Below are 20,300 nucleotides of genomic sequence, written 5' to 3' on the forward strand. Positions count from 1 at the left end.
TTTCTCGGAGTAAGACGAGTGACCAATAGACTTTGAGATCGCGTACTTGCAACTCGAGATCCCTTTACAAGGATGCGTTATTCGTGTATATTTCAGTATATTCCTCCTTTTTACAATTCATTTTGAAGGAGTTTTTCAGATAAGTCTTTGAAATACAATAGATAATTTAATGTTGTTCCGTCACTGACTTAACATATCATAAGGTGTAAAACTTTTATAATATATGTATATTTAATTGTTTGTATTAACGTTTTCACCACTACATGCGACATCATCAGATATCATAATTGCATTCATAATATAATAACCTGTTTATATATATATATATATATATATATATATATATATATATATATACACCCTTGATATCAAAAGTTAAAAGCTTAAACTAATGTACATAAATAGATATAAAATTACAAGTCTTCATGATTTAAAACAAAATTAAAATTTTTGGGAAATATCAAGTCTTCATATTTAGCATATTAGCATGATATTTCCCAAAAATTTAAATTTTGTTTTAAATCATGAAGACTTGTAATTTTACATCTATTTATGTATATTAGTTTAAGCTTTTAACTTTTGATATCAAGGGTATATATATGCAATTATGGTATCTGATGATGTCGTATGTAGTGACGAAAACGTTAATACCAACAATTAAATATGAAACATAAAGGTTTTATACCTTATATATGATATCTTAAGTCAGTAACGGAACAACATTAAATTATTTATTATATTCCTCCTTGTTTTGTCTTTTTCACTCATTCATCACTGTACAGTTCAGGCTATGGATTACTGTAGATTTTTTAAATTACTTTAAAGTGGTTCTTACTTCCAGAAACACCGCTGCAATACGAGTACTTACATTTTTTTCACCTCTGCGTAAAAAAAAATCTATCACTTCTGAAAATGTAAGAGCTTTACAGAAAAGCAGAAGAGTCGAAGTTTTGCACCGATTTGCCGAAGGATATAGCAGATATTCTAGACTTAACAGCAAGATGAACACACTCCAGCTTTTCTACCAACACTTGACTCTGAAATCATTGCGTTTTTCGATGTCGGTTTATTGGGACTATGTATTTTGGAAGCACGCCTCTCGTTGGTGATAGAATGGCGATGGTGATAATCTACCGTAAGCTGCCGGGCAGGCGGGTCGGCAGAACATTTCCTGGACGGGAGCATTGACTGCAGGTCACTGCTTGTCTATAAGAACGCGGACTTCGCCGACCTTCGCTTCAGTCATGAGGTCGCTGCTTGTGCTGTGTCTGCTCTGCGCACCCCTGCGCGCGGACGAAGACGCCGCTACCGCCACCCCCGCGGCGGCTGCGGCGGAGGAAGCGGTACCTGTGGACAACGAACGTATATCATACGAGGGGTCACAACTCTTGAAAGTAACAGCGCCCTCCGAAGATAAAATAGAAGCTCTCGAGAAACTCCTGGATATGGAAGGTAAGCAATCATTTTTATTGTGATGATCGTAAACTGGAAACATGAGATTTAATAAAATTATAGGGCTGAAATTATAGGTACTACCTAAACACTTGAGTTATAGACAGTTAATTAAACATTTAAAACATGTATACACTTTGGAAATTAAAATACTGTACTGGACATCGGGATTTAACATAGGAAATCAGTTTTTCTCGAATACTATCTCCCTGTTCATTTTTGGAGAAAATGTTAAGCATATATTTTTAATAATTAAAAAATGAATAACAGTACAACAATATCACATTTATTTTTGTATTATTATTAATTTTTATGTCAGAAATTCTGTTTCATTAATGTGGGGAATGATTCATAACAATGCCACAACTTCATTTTATTTATTTATTTATTTATTTACTCTGGTGGAGTTAAGGCCATCAGGCCTTCTCTTCCACACCACCAGAAATGGAATACAACTAGAAAAAAGAATTATACATCATTGCAATTAATCTACTGTAATAACGAGTGACAGAATGAATATGACATTAAAAAAAACTGAACTTACAAGTAGAAAAAAAAAGCTTTTTTGTTTTGGTCTTCTCTCCTGATTGGCTTAGGTGTAATTCACTTCTGAGGTTCGGTCGCCTGACAGGCGGAGTTACATTACCGCGATGATATGATAGGATGATCATGATTATGTGGCGCCAGGAGAAGTCTTAAATCTAAACTTAACCTAAAATCTTGGCCATGAAAGAATGCAGGAATAATTCGCTTTAAGGAAAAATTCCTGTGCTTTTACGGGAATCGAACCCAGTATCTCATTAACTGTAGCCCAAAGCTCTGACTACTAGACCATGAGGCTGGCCAGATGAAAAAAGTTATAGGAGTTTCCTGCTTTTAATGCTTTATTTTATTAATAACGATTACAGTGTGATCGAGAAGTCTCTCCGCAGTGCTTGTGTAACCGAGAATCCACTAGGCAGAGAATTCAAGTGTGTTTTGTAGAGAATTCAAGTGGCCGCTAAGCATATGATGGATTGGGGATGTGAGGTTGTCAAACCGGAATGAATGAGGGAGTGCCAACTTTCTTTAAGGTTTTATTCTAGGGTTACTAGAACCACAGTCTAGTATATACAGTCACGAAGCTCAATACGTAGTAAATACGCATCCATAGATAGTTGCTAACCACTAGGATCGCCACTATCGCCTCATTACAGACAATGCGAAATAGTACCTGCAGAGTCTATTGTTTCTAATACCCTCATAAACTCACGCTTCGTGACTGTATATAGGCTACTAGACTATGCTAGAACTAATAGAGCTTTTTCGATCGCACTGTATTATAGTGTGGAAAGAAAGGTACTTGTTTCATGGTACCGTGGCAGTAATAAGACAAAATTAAATAACATTGTTGGTACATTAGGAAAGGGAAATTACAGACGCAAATGAAGTTACTACATTTTAGAATTTTATTTAATTAGTTTCTCTGAACCTATTAAGAAAGTGAAATAGTATATTTCGATGTAATTTTAGTTTCTTAACAGTTTTCCTTAATAGTAGCAAGAGCTCTGGACTTATAATACTGTAGACCTGGGTTCGATATTCCGTGTATCCCCTATTTATAAGTTGTTTTAGGCAATCCATGGCCCAGGTAACACAGAGGTTTTTTCCGGGAGCTTCGGTTCCCCTATGGCATCCCAACAAATCTCATCTCATCACGGGTGTAGCATAGACCAGCCTCCTATGGCGCACCCTAGGCAACGACTCTGTCGGTGAATTGATCTACACAATTGACTTCATATGGGAGAATGACGAACAGTCAAGTACTCGCCGTTAGTAAAAATCTTTGTGAAACATGCAAAGGAGATAGTATTTACAAATAATTGATTTCCCATGACAAATTCCTCCATGATTTTCGCAGTGTATAAATGTGCTATCATTAGAACAATTATTTATCATTTTGTATTTCGTTCGCTAATGCTTTTGGTATAATGGTTACCATAGAAGAGAGGTATGCATGATGTTCTCTGTTCGAATCTCCACAATTTCAGTTTTGCTTTCTCATTACACGAAATGTAAAGAGACAGTATTATGGAGTTGAAAAATTCGATTTCGAATTGGGGGAATTTTGTTCGTGTTAAATAGGCTGCAGTGTACCTACAATTCAGTTGAACCGGGAATAATGTGCACGAAATATAATAAGTTTTACCAAAATAAATAATGGTTTCTTATCCGATGAAATAACACAATGACGATTTACTTTAAATTGGCTCTAACAAATTTTAAATTTCTTTTTCTCGTTATATCAAATACAAAAAAGTAGATGATGTGATGCTGCAAAATATCGATTTCTAGATTTGAGATTTACGCACAAATGCACGTTTTTAGCATTCTGGTAACGAAATAATTATGTTACAAGTGTTAAAGATAACATTTTTAGACAGCCTTTCTTTTTGCTTCTCGATTTCTCCTTTACTGTATTCCCCCTCATTGCAAGAGTAAACCTTGATGACATCCATAGAAGTGGTGGTATATCTCGGTGGTAGTGCATTCGACGGCTTATCGAGAATGCCCCTGTTCAAACCTGAGTGCAGCCTAGTTTTTATAATTACACTCGCTGGCACAAAAAGCGAAATACTTAAGTATTTTTTAAATTTAAGGTATTCATACAAATGGCTGTATATTTGCGAGTAGAAAATAATTGAGTTGTTAATTGATAATTAAAAGAAATGTCAGTAAAATGTCTATATATTATTGTGGTAACCAAAATGTTTTCGGTAGTTATGATTATCAATAGGTTTAACTTGATCTTGTCGTGCGCCGGCCTCCTGCTGACGGTGGTCCCTCTGCTGAAGACTGCTGTCCTAGGTGTTGAGAGGGGAAACGGGAGTGACGTGACAAGGGGAGCTGAAGTGTGTAGGGAAGGGTGACGTTACGGTATAGGTGTTGTGCTTCGATCTGCTTTGACGTTCTCCTGCTGTGGTCCCAGGTGATGAGAGGGGAAACGGGAGTGAAGGACAGGTGGTGACGAACTTCGTGGGGGGGGGGGGTTATACGATGATGTAGGAAGAAAATACGTTGATACAGATATAGTAGTTTATTTGAAATAATCGGTGTCCTCCTCCTATTCGTGGGCAGGGGAAACGGGAGTGTCTTTGAGAAACTCTAGAATATTGCCGTTTTTGTCCCTGTGACTCTGGCTGAAGCTAACTTGAAGGCGTGCTGTTGTCATGACTGAGAATATTGGAGAGGGGTAACGAGAGTACCTGGGGAGAGACGAAGACAAGACGAGGGAGAGAGAGTAGCGAGGGGCTGGTATGAAGGGAAAGGGCTAGCAACGTAGAAAGGAGTAGAGAGGAGAAACGGGAGTGCCTGGGGAAAAGTGAAGAGAGAGTTTGCTCGAAGTGCGAATACGGTGGGTAGGAGAACTGAGAGACGGGAAGCAGGGGTGGTGGAGGTTCTCGCCTATCGAAGCTCTGCCCCCAAAGGGTCCGCGATTCGACGACCGACGAGAGATGGAGGGGTTACTCTCTGCTAACGAGCTCCGCTGACAAATGGCCGGCGATGGGCGTCCACAGAGAGGGAAGTCGAAGATAGAAAAGACAATGTTTTCTAAAAGGGTTAGAGCACGTGAACTCCAGACAAGGTGATAAACGGGGGGGGGGTAATCGAGAAGAGCGATACTAGGATAGCTTGGTTAGGGAGATTGGAGCGGGGCAGCGGAGACAGAGCCGGCGATGCGTTTCTGTTACGGGGGTAAGTGTCAGCCGAGAAAACCCGGTTCGACGATGTACAGCACGCTGGATCAGAGAAATGTTGTCGATTGCAGAGGGAGCATAGTGGCTGCCCCCCCTAGCCGGCGACGAATGTCCCTATGCCATTTTGGGCCCGCCTTATATACACCTCGGGCTTCGCGCCATTTCTCCCCCTCTTTGGCGTGGGTTTGAGCGTAATGACGCCATGACGTCAGAAAGCCCGCGAAACCTCTGTTTCTTGGAGCAATCCACGTGCTTGCTTGCACATGTGGACCTTGGACTGAGAGGCGCCGGAATTCTCGCCCCCTCCTGCACTGCAGCCCGGAGGGTGGCTGCATCCGGTGTTAACATGAAGGAGAGATAGCTGTTAGGGACCTGCGTTGACGATTTTCAAGTAAAACTTGAAAACACGAGACCTAAAGAATCCGCACGGGCACGAAAGAAATGACATACACACAACAATCTTATAATAAAAAAGGTAAAATATATATATATTTCGCATTTTGTGCCGGTCAGTGTATATTTGTTTTGTTTCATATAGTTATCAGCAGGGCCCAGATTCTGATGACCTAAAAATATCTAAAAAAGGAGATCTATAAATGACCTAAAAATTAATAAAATGATCTAAAAATGACTTTAAAATTTTTGCCTTCATTTTAGGATATGACAGTACAGCATAGTTCTTACTTCTGTAACGTTAGAACTGAAATTAAAAACTAATATTAGTTTAAACTCGCGAATTTATATGTTCTAGAAAAGAGCACGTATAAAAAACATTACCTTATTCAGAATTATTGCAGTAGGTAGCCACCAGCACGTGCAGGTTCTCGAAAGTTAGGGAACGCCTGTTGTCGGAAAGCACATTTTTGTACTGTGAGAAATGCCTTTCCACATCCGCTGATACAACTGGAGCATACTTGAAATTGCTAAATCACTGGCAGTGAGATATTCTTCAATGCAAGAAGTATCAAATATTTCATCAGTTAGCACGTGAGAAATGCGACACATAGTTTATATCTAGAGTTTTTATCAAGAACGCTTTCCACTTTCTTAAATACCCTTCTTCCAACTTCTTCCCCTACACTTTTCAGATCGGATGCAGTTTTGTTTACTGAAGTTAGAGAATCTTCCAGAATTGCACCTTTCTCCTGTACACTTGTGATTCTTTGTGTTAAACTACTGAAATTTGCCTTTATAAAGGCTAGCTGTCCTTCAATTTCACCGTTTGGAAATAGTGTCTTATCCGCTTCAATTGCAGTATCATCTTAAGGATTCACTGTTTCGATAACACGTTTCACCATTTTGAAATGATCGTAACAATAAATTACTGAATCTATCCAGGTGCCCCAACTGGTGATGACAGGTTCTGGTGAGAGTGAACACCGGAAGCCACGGACTTGAACAGTTTACGAGAGGGAGCCTTGACAGAAATTTTCGTCTTTGACACTAAGGAATCCACTTGAGAAAAATGTGCTCTAACTTCCTCTGCTGCCATATGCATAGCATATACTAAGCAAGTAATATGCACCATTTTCGGGTAAAAAACTTGTATTGACTTCACTGCTTTTATAATGTATGGTGTGCGTCGGTCACAAAAAGCAAGACGTCATCATTTCTGATACCCTCAGACCATAACAGAAACATAGTACACTTTTCAAAGAGTCTACAAATTGTGGAGTGATTAACAGTTTCCAATACTTCACTTTGAGCAGAAGCACTTCACCTGGTCCGTTTATCTCCAATGTACCAGTGATAACGTTAGCCACATAACGATTTTCTACATCACTCGTTTCGTCGATGGATCTGAAGATCTTCTTTTCATGTACTTTTCCCCGTATGTTGTCGTAACATTGTAACAGGTAGTTCTTCCGAAGAGTTGATTCGTCTGGGATAGGATCTCCGAAATGCATTTTCAGAAAGCTCTTCAATTTAGCATTGTTCGGTGTCCAAAATGGGATGTTTGCAGAAACTAGAGCTTCACAAAAGTCTCTGTAAAAATCTGACGATTTATTCTCCTTCGTGGATATACTTTATTGCAGTAAACATTGCATAGATTTCTTCTTACTTGCGAGTTGCATTGACCGTATATGCTTATCGCGGCCCACATGTTGTTGAACAGTGAATTTTCTTTCGGCTGATACCTTTGTTTCGCACAACTTACAAAATAATACTTCGCCGTCCGCAGAGAGAACATCATCTCCAAATTCAGATACAATCTGTCTTAAATGACACGATTTAAATGGCTTTATTTTAGGCATGGCTGAATGAAACTATGAAAACTGAACACCAAACATTCCTCTCTGAAAATTTGTAATTAACTAAATCTGTGACAGTGAAAATAACGAATCAAATGCTTGCCGCGACAGAAAGTAGCTAAAATAACTACTTTCAACATGTATGCACAGTAGTGGCAAAAAAAAAAAAAAAACCGGATCGACCCTTGTAGCTGATTTCAGAGTCTTGTTCACTCCAGAGCGTGATAGACTGGTATCTAAGACTTTCGTGGTTCGAATCCTGCCTGGGAATGAAACGTTTTTTTGTTCCTTATTCAAATTTATTCCCAATAGTTTTCGATTGCAGCGATATTTTACCAGAACATGAATTTTACCAGCTTATTTTCTAATGGCTTTCGAAATGGGCTACGTCAGCAGTCGAAACTACAACAATTTCAATAGATTACTCACTATCTTGTGAATGTGGGCGTGGCATGCGCAGTGGCTCATTTCGTGGACTGATTATTCCGTCGGTCCGGTTTTTTTTGCCACTATTGTACATTGTCGATCGGCATGTTTTTTTTTTTTTTTTTTTTTTTTTACTACAGGCAGGTTGGAAACAGGAGAATTGGTTGCAGTGACAACAATAAGTACCTATAGCTAAGACACAGACTCTTAACATGTTCATTGTCGAGCCACTGATCAAACTTCCATTTATTTCGTTGGATTAAAAATAAATTTTAAACAATTTAAATTAATTTAATATTTAAAAAAAATGAAAAGAAAAAAAGAAAAAAAAAGGACCAGAAAAGGAAGTAAAATGCGAAAACTATAACCAAAAAAGATTTAAAACTAAAAAAAAAAAAAAGATCTAAAACCTCAAAAATAGAAAATATGACGAAAAAATGTACCAAAGAATTAATATTTTTATAACCACAGGTTCGTGTTCAAGATTTTAATACTTGAGAGCAATGCATACTGCATTAGAAAAAAAAAAAAGGATGACATGTCATCAAAATCCGAGCCCCGGTTATCAGTAAAATAGATTTTATATACTACGTTTCTTTACCAAAAATATTTTAAAAGTAGACTTGGCATTGTTTAAACTGTTTTGTTGAAAAGTTGTAATTGCTGTCGTGTAACATCTGATGGAAAACAATTGATAATAAGCGCAAACGAATGAAAGTCATTGTTAAAAATACTTCTTGCACTAGTGTTAAAAATATTTTTCGCATGCTATCGTATAATAGGCTATTTTCATACACTTGCCTAAGCGTTAAGAGGTTTGCATTAATAGGTTTACTTTTAGGAATGGCTGTCTGAAAATTATTTTTGACGTGTGTGTCGTACATTATATTTTGGACAACCATTCGTCCATACTAATATAGAGACAATTCTGCAGACCCATCCATTTCTCTATTCCCCCTCATTATAATAGTGAAACTTTTTCACATTAATAGCAAATGCTCAGCGGTAAAATATTCGACTGCAGATCGAGAGGTCCCCAGTTCAAACCTGAGTGTCCCCTAGTTTTTTATAGTTACATTTAATTCATAAGTGTTCATAAAGTCATCAGTAAAATACTTGCTGAAGCAATTTATTTAAATTATGTACGTTTCTTAACTAAAAACAGTCATTTTTAAAGATAGGCCTCCCATTATTTGAACCGCTTTATTGATTGGTTGTGTTTGCTACCATGTGAAATCTGGTGGGAAACAATTGACAGTAGTCACAAACAATAATTGAAAGTCATTGTTAAGAATACTTTTCGTATTAGTGTAGATTACTGCGTACAGTACTTTTAACAATAGCTCGAAAAGTATTTTTAACACTGACTTTCAACTATTTATTTTCCACCAGAAACAAAATGACAGCAATCACGATCGATCAGTAAAGCGGCCCAAACCTACTTTTAAAAATTACTATTTTTTTTACTACGAAACGTACATAAATTAAGTTGCTTCAACAACTATTTTATTGATGTATCAAACAATTAAGAATTGAATGTAATTATAAAAAATTAGGAGCACCGGGTTTGAACAGGGACCTCTCGATCTGCAGTCGAATTCTATACCATTGAGCTATACCACTGCCTGCTCCTAATATGATAAAGTTTCACTATTACAATGAGGGGGGATACAGCAGTGAATAAATCGAGCTAAGTGTCTCTATATCAGTATGGACGAAGGGCTGTCTGAAAACAGTGTATGACACACACGTTAAGAATTAATTTCTTTTGTTTGCAGGCTGGCTATACTCTGTCTGCGATCTCTTTTCGAAAACATCTCTACTCATAAAATCAAATGCTCTTTTTAACACTTGTATCGTAAATAATTAATCATGAACTTGCAAATATGAAAGAATGTAGTCTTGACAGTTTACATGAACACTGGTTGCTTCAATTACTGGTTAAATTTCATAATGAGAAAGCATATTTTTGTTGCAGGGCATCATGTTTTTATTGGGTGATGATATTAAGAATGACAAATTTAAAAACTTAGTATTTTTGGCAGTATTTTTGGCTTTATTATTACTATTATTATTATTATTATTATTATTATTATTATTATTATTATTATTATTATTATTAAACAATATTATTGTCATCATAATCATTACATTTACTTTCATAGGTGTGGAAACGTGGCTTAGGGCTGCTACGAACATCTCAAGTGTGGATGTGCTTGTGAAACCAGAGAGTTCAGATAGAGTGAAGAGATACCTTGATGTCAATGGACTCGCATTTGATGTTATCATTGACAATTTGCAAGCAGCTATCGAAACTGAAAACCCTAGCATTTCGCAAGAAGAAATGCAAGAACTAGAAGGAAGGAAGGGTGAGTCCAGTAACGAAGTATCATGCATCTACGGGTTTTAGAGGTATTTTGTAATTGTTATATCCTCTTGATCAGTTAGGTAGTAGTAGTCAGAATAAGTAACATGAATAATTTGATTAACCTTGGAAGTAGTATGCTGGTAGTGTACATAGTACAATCAATAATTTCATTGACTGTGACTTCTGTGAATACCAATGACATAGTAAGTTGTGTCATATCTTGCACATAAATTAAATATACACCCACGATTTCGATCTTTCACAGAAGAGAATAGAAAAAGATCACAAGCATGGGGGAACACACGACAATTTCAACATTTTGTTATTTCAAGCTATGCTAAAGGAAACCTACATCCACCAAGTTGATCTTTCGCACGAGAAAATAGAAAAAAATTACAAACTTAGGGGAATATAGAGTAATTTCAGTATTTGTATACAGCATTTCAAGATATGCTGTATGAAACCTACATCCACGAAGTTGATCTTTCGCACAGGGAAATAGGATAACAAATATATTTCCACTACATTCAAGCACTTACATAATGTAGTTTGCCATTTTTACTGTGACACTTCGTGTAAGCTAATGTTGTTCATATAGCTACATATAAAGACTAATCAACTTTCGTCAATGAACAGGATGTGATACTACTTGTATGTACAATGCATTCTGGGTATAATGCTGTACATCTATCGGTTCACGAAATTATTGATTCTGTTATGTATTTATTTACATTAGACTTTTGTAAATGTGTAAAACTAATGGCTCAGTAGTTAATCCTTCTTTGTTTAATAATTAAAACATATTAATGCTTATTTTATCATAACCATGTACTGTATTTGATTATATTCTAGTAGTTCCTGCTTTTCTAACGAATCTCTCTCCTCTTCCTCTTTACTTACGCCCATTTATGTTCGTTACTAAATTACACGAAATTCAGACACTTATCGGTTACTCATGGCACCTATGGTACTAAGGTATCATTTGAGTTATATAAATATTATAACTGAACTGCACCCGAGCACAAGCTTTGCTCCTTCGAGTGTACTAATTTTATACGTCATCTTTATAATCAAAGGAAATAAATTATTATTTATTATTATAAGTAATTTTCATATTGTTTCAATATTTTAGTTACCAGAGTGCATCACCAGGAGTTAGATGGTAGAGCTATCTGCTTAGAATAGATCATGTGACTTCTCACCTCTTTAAAGAGACAATATAAGAAAAAATAGGTAAAAATAATTGTGTAATTCACATTTTTATTCTTTCTTATGTCGACAAAAAAAATGCAAATTTGTCTTACATTATGCATAAAAAATCTACTTACCATATGTAGTACATCCAGTTTTTGTTTCTATAGTTGTGGCTTATATTCTGATATATTTGAGAATGGTGATGGAAATATCTACTTTTCTCTTGAGTGCATTTCCAGTATTTCTGTTTATGCTTTCTTGAGTTAATGGACTAATAGCAGGAGAGTGTCTGTAATTTACAATTATTGTCTGTGATTTTCGGGAGACGTCTAAATAATATTAATGAATAAACTATAGTTTTGAAATAAATAATATGCTTATGATAAAATTACTATCTGTACATGATTTGAAATACAAAAATTAATGTAAAATGTTAAAATGATACATATACCTGGAGTGGTGGTTTGCTTTTGTTATCATAGCAGGACTCAGAATAATTAGTTACTGTGAGTTAGAAAATGTACATTACATGTTCCATTTCTATTTAAAAATTGGCAGTATTCTTTTTAATTTTAAGCATAATGTGGCCATTGAAATATTTCTTATTCTTTAACAAAATTATCCACCCTCATCTGAAGAGAACTGGTATTGATAGAATTGTAATTTTACTTTCAAATAACAAAATGAGTAAATATTCATTTATGTAATAAAAATATATAAATTTCGCTGTTTAAGTTTATGTCGCATTTTGTAACAAATTTAAAATAATTAAAAATCAATATATTACATGTAGAAAATGAAGATACGAACTTAAATGCTGTACATGCATTGAAGAATTTAGAATTTATCACTATTGTCAAAAATCAACTGTCATGTGATTCAATATTCCACGTCCAGGAATAAAACTCTTCTCTCTACCTTCTTCCTCCCTCTCTCTCACTATCTTCCTCTCTTTTCCTATTTCCTTCTCCTTCTCTCTTATATTTACACGTGATAAAACGGTTTTGAGACTTAACATGTGTAACATTGATTGCTTATATTTAATTTTGGCATTTTGTAGCTTGGCTTTGCTTGGTGTGGGATATAGACAAGATTTTTGCGTGGTTCTTGCAGTGAAGGTTTGGTGGCAAAGAAGAAAGGGTGGTGTGCAGACGTTGTCACGTTGTGCTCAGAAGGGTGAGCAACCCTCACCATATGCTAGTGTTCTACACACAAAACTTATAGGCATATGGAGGTAAATCAATTACAGCCAGAGCGGTGTTGCTAGATGCCAGCTAGTCGTGTACAGAAGAGGTAAATTATATGAAGCAATTAAATCATGTATGCAGGGGAGGGGAGACTTTACTTTTCGGTAGTTTAAAATATTTATAGTACAAATTCTTCCATAACTATCTTAAATCACTCACTTCTTATTAAAGAATAACTAGTGACTGAAGAAAATCATTATCACTCTTTTTGTCAACACTGTATTTTAAGTCATATTCGTCACGTGTGTCTCATAAATTCATGTTAACAACTTATCTTACTTCATCCCTAAGACCTACACGTTTATTTGTGGAAATCGTTTTCGTAGTTTCTTTACATGTCTCGTATGTGGAATCCATTATTCATTTGTTGCTCTAGAAATTGCTCTTTACCTTATCTTATCTCCATTTATGTTATCAGGTTTTGTGTCTGGAATAATCATGTACATATGCAAATTTTATCAAATAGGATTTACATAAATATTTGTTAAGATCTTACAAAAAGTTTCAAGAATAATATTTATTATATGTTTTATTTTTAAATCTAGGTCACCGCATGACTTGGCAGGCATATCACCGATTGGCAGACATCTATGGCTATTTGGACTATCTGTCCCAGACATACTCCAGATTTGTGAGTGTCCAGACCATTGGCAGTTCAGTAGAAGGACGTCCACTCAGAGTAGTCAAAATATCTTCTGGGCGCCCGAACAGTCCTGCCATTTGGATTGATGGAGGTTAAACATACAATTTTTATTTGTAAAATTATATACAGGATAATTATCGAAGTTTTTTTTGGCTTTTATGAAGCTGCTTCTTGGAGTCATTTTAGATTAGATTAGATTTATTTATTTAACCTGGTAGAGATAAGGCCGTCAGGCCTTCTCTGCCGGGTTAAGATGGCTCATGTGAATATCGGTCAAATTCTAAATGACTATGGTGTTACTAAAATTTGAATCTTTAAAGTCGTAGTAAAATTAAAAAATTTTAAGTAGTAGTTCGTGTTAACTACGAAGTTCAAAATGTGCAGAATTCGAAACCAAATGCTTACAAAAATATTTTGAATTGAATCATAAGCATGTGCTTAAAATTTAGTTTATGAAGAATACTGTATAACTTTTGCATGAAGTTGCAAAGTAATTTTCAATATTTTAATCTGAAAAAATAACTTTATCATTATTTTATTTCCAAGACCACATGAGTAATTAGTGCTTTATGGTGGTTTGTTCTTCTGGTAAAAACTGACGTATACAGGTTAAAAAAAAATCACTTCTCTAATGAATCTGCTTGTATGTGTATGAATCACATTCAACCTTTAGAGATACGCAGGCTAATCAGCTGATTGTAGAGACATCCATGTATGGTCTGGCTGTGTTTGATAAGGCTACATAGGCAAAATATTCCTTTACCATTTAGAGTTAATGTCACTACTAGTTTAAATTCTTTCTGCTGGTAATTGGAACTTAGTTGTCGACTTATTAAAGCCAGGGAAGTAATTTTGTAAATATTCAGAATCAAATGCGAGTTCTATTAAGTATTTTTATTCAGAATGACTTCAGGAATAAGCTCTGAAGCCCCAGTGGGCTATAAGTTAGTGAATCATACTGTGTAAGTTAATGTTATTATTAATGCCAGAAAGCTAGTAATGAAGCCATTCATCCTCTTGTACTGAAATATTTCTTATAGATATTTCTTAGTTAACAAGGGATGGACATTTTACTGATGTACAGTAGTCTTCGTCCATTTGTTTAAGTATTAATTGAGAGAATGGTTTGAAATGTATTTAGTGCTGTCTTTATCCACAGGAATACATGCTCGAGAGTGGATTTCACCAGCTTCTGTTACCTACATCATCAACGAGCTTACAGAGAATCAGGATGCACATGGTGAAGCAGTGAGAAATGTTGATTGGTACATTCTTCCTGTTCTGAATCCAGATGGTTATGAATACTCCCACCGTGTTGATAGGTTGTGGCGCAAGAACCGTAAGGGCTCTGGCCGTTGTGCAGGAACAGACTTGAACCGAAACTTTGGTTATAAATGGGGAGGCGCAGGATCTAGTAAGGAACCATGCAAGGAGATTTATGCTGGAACAGGTCCTTTTTCGGAGCCTGAAACATCAGCCTTGTCCAACTTTGTCCAGGGTCTTAGAGGCTCTTTGAAGGTATGAAAGCAAAATTAATTTCTTATTTTCGTATGAGTTTTTGTTTATATTCATAATTTTTTTAAGTTTAAATAGTAATAATAATAATAATAATAATAATAATAATAATATATAATAATATTTATTTATTTACTTATACTGGTAGAGTTAAGGCCACAGGGCCTTCTCTTACACTCTACCAGGTCACAAAGTATACAAGGAGTGAAATTTAACAAAAAGTTACTAACATATTACAAAAAACAATAGCATAACAAAATCGACACTAAAGAATATGAAAATAATACCGTGATAGAAAAAAAAGTAAAATACAGATCTAAAGATTAAAATATAATATAAGCAACTCAGTACAAATAGTTAACAGGGAAAACATAAGGAAGAATACAACAAATGAGTAGCTTAATGTCAAAGACGGACATCTGACCTCAATCGAAATTTAGATAGCTGTGGTTTTTTATACAATTTTTCATGCTCTTTCCAGTTATAGTGAAACCATATGCAAACTCTAACACTACATTTATAAAATAAATTGTGTTAAATATTACAAGGAACACTGTGAATTAAAAAATTGCCTCTAGATCAAAACTATGGAGATGACAGCTGACCGTCTTTGATATGAAACTACTCAAATGTAATGTAATAAAATAATAAAAAAAAAAACGAAATTTAAATAAAAGCCACAGTAAAAAGGCTATGATAATAAATTCATCTGGTGATAAAAAAGAAAAAGAAGAAGAAGAAAAAGAAGAAGAAGAAAAATAAATAAGTGGACTGCATCTTAACAATGAACATTTACTGTATTTTTATTTTCTTACATTTTCACGGCAAATTTTATTTCGAGCAAAATTGTTTTGGAATGTGTAAATGACGTTTAAAATATGATCGTATAAGTGTAAAAATCGTACAAACGAAAAGTGTATAAACAAAATAAATTAATATGGAAAGTGCGGGTATTTTGCCAGGACTTCAGAAACAAAACGTATAAGTGTGTAACTGTATACGTTCAGTCGTTGTAGATGAACGGCTAATGTGAACAGCTTAAAGAGAGTGACAGCATTTGTTAGTGAACTATCAGAAATCAGTCTCTTATCCTTCAGTATACAGTTCCGCTCTTTAGTTTCACTGCCACTGTATATTTTTTTTTTTTTTTATTTGGTTAATTGCTTTCTGTGTAATTAATTCTGATGAATGGGATGACAATTTGTTGTGGTTAATTTGCAACATGAATAGTAGTTTATTTTGCCACTCACTGGCATTATTGCTGGCTTGAGGTTTGATAGAGAATACTGGTCTCCACCTTTGTCCTATCTCTCAACAACTTTGTTGTTCTGCTTCAGCTCTTAGTGCAAGACCAATCACAATGCCTGTTTGTTGAACTCAAATAAATATAAAAGAAAGAAAAGAGAGCCTAAAATAAAAAAAATACAGACTTAGAGGAGCAACCGTAATTACAAATCTATTATCAGCAATCCCATATTTAGGGATTGATTTAGTACAATGAGTATGAGGCAGTTTCGCTGTAGATAATGCAATACTAAATCGAATATTGTCTTCAATAGTTTAATTGTCTAATTTTTGTTTTACCTATAATTTGAGCCTGTTGAGAGGAGATATATTCAAAATTGTCGACTATGGAAACAGATTATGCCCTTAAGGCTATAGAATTGGCTTCTCTTTACAATATTGTCGATAACAGAAGTAGGAGTGAGGAACAAACTGTATTATGAGGTCCATGCTTTGCTGATCAGTTCAAAAACTTCTCTTACGAAACTTGGGGTATCTTCTGTCTTGGCCTGAATTTTGTTTTTGTTTTTGTATTTTTTTTATATATTTATTCCGTGCTTCTGGATCCCTAAAAATGCCTTAACTCTCCTGAGCTTGGACGCCATTGAGCCTTTTCCAAGAGAGGAGTGAATGTTGAAAGTTTTGGAAAGCAAGAAAAAAGATACCAATATGACTGTTGACTACCATTTGAGGTGACTGTTCTAGAAATAGCAAGAAGCTTGCCACTGATGACGTAACTAGCCAGTGTCTTGTGTACAAAAAGTATTGTAACCAGAAAAGTATACGGGAATGTCATGCAGTGATATAAATACAAGTTGATGCAGGTTAAAAATTTCAGGTTGATGCTTAAACGGACAGTTAAGATTGGTTTGTACAATGATGTTGAGAATATGATATCCGTAGAAATAAAAGTGACCAATTCGCAAATGTGATTCTTTCTTCGTAGACACTCACTGGCATTCTGTAAAAACATGGTAAATGGTCACAAATAGTCATACTCTACTTTCAAGTATGTTGGGTAATACATATCATAATTTTTTACAGGCATATGTGTCATTCCATAGCTATGGACAGTATATTCTGCATCCATGGGGGTATGCCAGAGGTTCCCCGCCTGACCAAGCAGACTTGAGTCGTGTAGGTAAAAAAATGGCCAATGCTATGCGTCAGGCAGGAGGAGCAAGTTATACAGTAGGTGGTGCAGCATCCACTCTCTATCCAGCTTCAGGTATGAAAAATTTCAGTAATTTTATGTTTTTTTTTTACCACTGTTAGTAATTCGCGAGCTTGGTCACTTTTAAATTTGTATCAAGCTTTATTATAAGAATTAAGAAATTTGTAAATTCAGTTTAAGTTTTTTCTGTTAACTCTCATGAAACACTTTCAATTTATTGAACTAAGTTAGTATTTTGAGTAAAAAAAAATAAACATATGATTATGAATAATTACGCATTTTTCTCCCATTTTAAGAAGTTCCAGCAAGTACATCAGACTTTGTTACTTGTCTGTGTCACAGTTTTATGAAACATAACTTGACCAGACATGTGTAAAGCAAAGCGAGGATATCAATTGATCAATCTATAGCTTGTAAATTGTGTGTGATTAACACACATGTAAAGTTAAGTGCATTGAAGCAAAAAGTGTAGAAAAAATGTAGGAGACATAATATTGTAAAATTATTGCGAATGAAAGTCATTTACATGTATTTAAGATATTCTTTGAATCGGACTGTACTGTGGTGTGTTTCATAATAATGATAATTGGTATGAGCTGCTGGTATGAAAATATAAACAACTCAGAATGTTATCGCATCCCATTCATGCAGCTTACGCAAACAATATTGGTTTGCCTACTGGATATGCCATCGAGGTCACCTGCCAAAATCGCTGCCTCTGACTGTACCTGTATGGTAATTGCTCCCTTGTTTAAGAGTTTCATTTCTTCTGGCATTGTGTTAAGTTGTTACAAGCAAAAACATGTTCAGTAAAATGAGAAAAGTATTATTGTTGGAGGATCGAGTCAAAGCTATTCGTGGAAGTGAAAGTTGTTTGTCTGAAAGAAAATTAGCGGAAAGATTTCAGTGTGGTGAAACTCAGATTAATTCACTTTTAAAATGGAAGAAATTCCATTGAAAGGCTGTGCGACTGGAGGACATATAAATGGACTTCTTAATAAGTTGAAGGAAAGTAAAATTACACAGTTAAATTTATAATTTTCTAAAGCGGAAGTAATGAGTTACATGATAAAATTGTAATGAAATTCTATACATAACTCATTGTAATTAACAATACATTCCTAGTTCCTTTATTTAATATATATATATATATATATATATAGTAGTTTAACTCAGTTTTTGTGTGAAAAGGAGCCTGCCCTATTGAGTGACCATCCCTCTCAAAAGACCAGTTTTACATGGAACTATCAGTTGTGGTTTAATATAGACTTCATATTATTATTATTATTATTATTATTATTATTATTATTATTATTATTATTATTTCTGAAAACGTATTATTTGACATTTCTTGTGTTAAATGTTACATTACCTCGTTAACATGTTTTCCGAAATAATATAGTGTTAAAAGTAGTGTAATCAAGGTTATTATTATTATTATTATTATTATTATTATTATTATTATTATTATTATTATTATTATTATTTAAACTTTAGCTGTAAATATATTTAAATCATGTTGCATTCCTAATGTTTGTCTATCTGAACATAGTTCACTATTTTAAGAACCCTTTTCTTACAGGAGGATCAGATGACTGGGCGAGGGGAGTTGCAAATATCAAGTATACATACACCATTGAATTACGTGATCGAGGTTACTATGGCTTTATCTTGCCTGCACATCTCATCGTTCCAGTAGCTCGTGAGGCACTTGCTGCAGTAAAGACAATCAGCAGTGAAATAACAGCACCATCCAGTTGATTCACATTGAAGATCATCATCATGACGTTGACTTCATGTACGAATATTGTGTGAAGAAATATAAATTAATGTAAATTAATGTTCACTAAATAAAAAAAGTTTTGTTACATGTTTGTGAAGTAACACTTCATTTGTCCTTTTTTAAGTCTTTTAAGTTAACCAGAGTAAACTTACAGTAACTTTAAAAATTGTAGTATTTTTTTAAATTACAAAACAGAATGGTTACAGCATGTAGACAGAATGACAAGAGGCAGACTGCCTAAGCTAAAAAGAATACTACAAAACCAATAGGAAGAAGATGACGAGAACAACCATGAAGAGACTACTGGACTAAAACCTGAAGTGAGACTCCATCATAGCTAAATGATGATAATATAATTCTGAATTCATTCATTCATTCATATTTTTCTGCTGAAGGGCAGGTCCTTCAGTGCAAACTCAGCATTCTATAATATTCTCTATTTTTCGCGTCCCTCTTATTCTCTGCACTTAATTTTTTTGTTATTTTTAGGATACATATTTTACCACACAATTGCTAATAAATTTTTGTAGTACGTATCAAAACAAATTCCTTCAAAGAAATAATATGTATGTACATGTTATTGTGTTCTGTTGTTTAGTCAACTGCCCAAAAACAGGTTGGAACCTCATAAGTGACACCATTGAATCATCGTTCATGAGTCAACTAAGTCAGGAGGTAATGGGGTAGGGTGGCCAGTTCCTTTCCCCCCCATTGCATACATCGCTGATTAGTAACATATTTCACTATCAAACTATAGATTCATACAAACAGTTGTTCTTCCTCTGACACATACTGTCAAATGAAATGTACTGCCTGATAATACTATAATACTATGACCTGGTAGAGTGTAAGAGAAGGCCCTATGGCCTTAACTCTGCCAATATAAATAAAGAATTATTATTATTATCATTATTATTATTATTATTATTATTATTATTATTATTATTATTATTATTATTATTATTATTATTATTATTATCAGCCAGAAACTCAATCAGAAGTACACTGCGTCCTGTGTGAGGAGAATTTCCATATCATTAGTAAATAAATGGCCTTGAAGGCTGTTTTATTGGCATGTACATACAGTGAGTCCCAGCAAACGTTTCCAGTGTTTGTCAACAGAATAGCTGCAAAGTCCCACTGCTGCTGCATGGATTAAAACTATACACAGACTGGAAGGTCCTGGGTAATGGCAGATTTTTTTCCCATTACAACACTTTCAGAA

The 20,300-nt window shown here is 34.8% G+C and overlaps 2 protein-coding genes across 3 annotated transcripts in view; both read left to right on the forward strand.

Annotated features, from left to right (window-relative positions):
• The window catches only part of LOC138712108 (centrosomal protein of 162 kDa), a 130,937-nt gene that overhangs the window by 66,516 nt on the left and 44,121 nt on the right, over positions 1–20,300 (forward strand). The gene's annotated exons all lie outside the window — the stretch shown is intronic.
• Positions 1,113–19,166, forward strand: LOC138712110 (carboxypeptidase B-like). 2 transcript variants are annotated; one of them, XM_069843524.1, is made up of 6 exons: positions 1,113–1,452; positions 10,033–10,236; positions 13,222–13,410; positions 14,479–14,837; positions 17,163–17,346; positions 18,875–19,166. In XM_069843524.1, exons 1-6 carry the CDS (start codon positions 1,245–1,247, stop codon positions 19,051–19,053), a joined length of 1,323 nt encoding a protein of 440 aa, XP_069699625.1. In that variant the 5' UTR covers positions 1,113–1,244; the 3' UTR covers positions 19,054–19,166. The 2 variants fall into 2 exon arrangements, with proteins under 2 accessions (XP_069699625.1, XP_069699626.1); XM_069843525.1 differs by lacking the exons at positions 1,113–1,452; positions 10,033–10,236 and adding an exon at positions 12,431–12,605.

This window comes from Periplaneta americana, chromosome 13 (assembly GCF_040183065.1).
Source record: "Periplaneta americana isolate PAMFEO1 chromosome 13, P.americana_PAMFEO1_priV1, whole genome shotgun sequence".
Lineage (NCBI taxonomy): Eukaryota > Metazoa > Arthropoda > Insecta > Blattodea > Blattidae > Periplaneta > Periplaneta americana.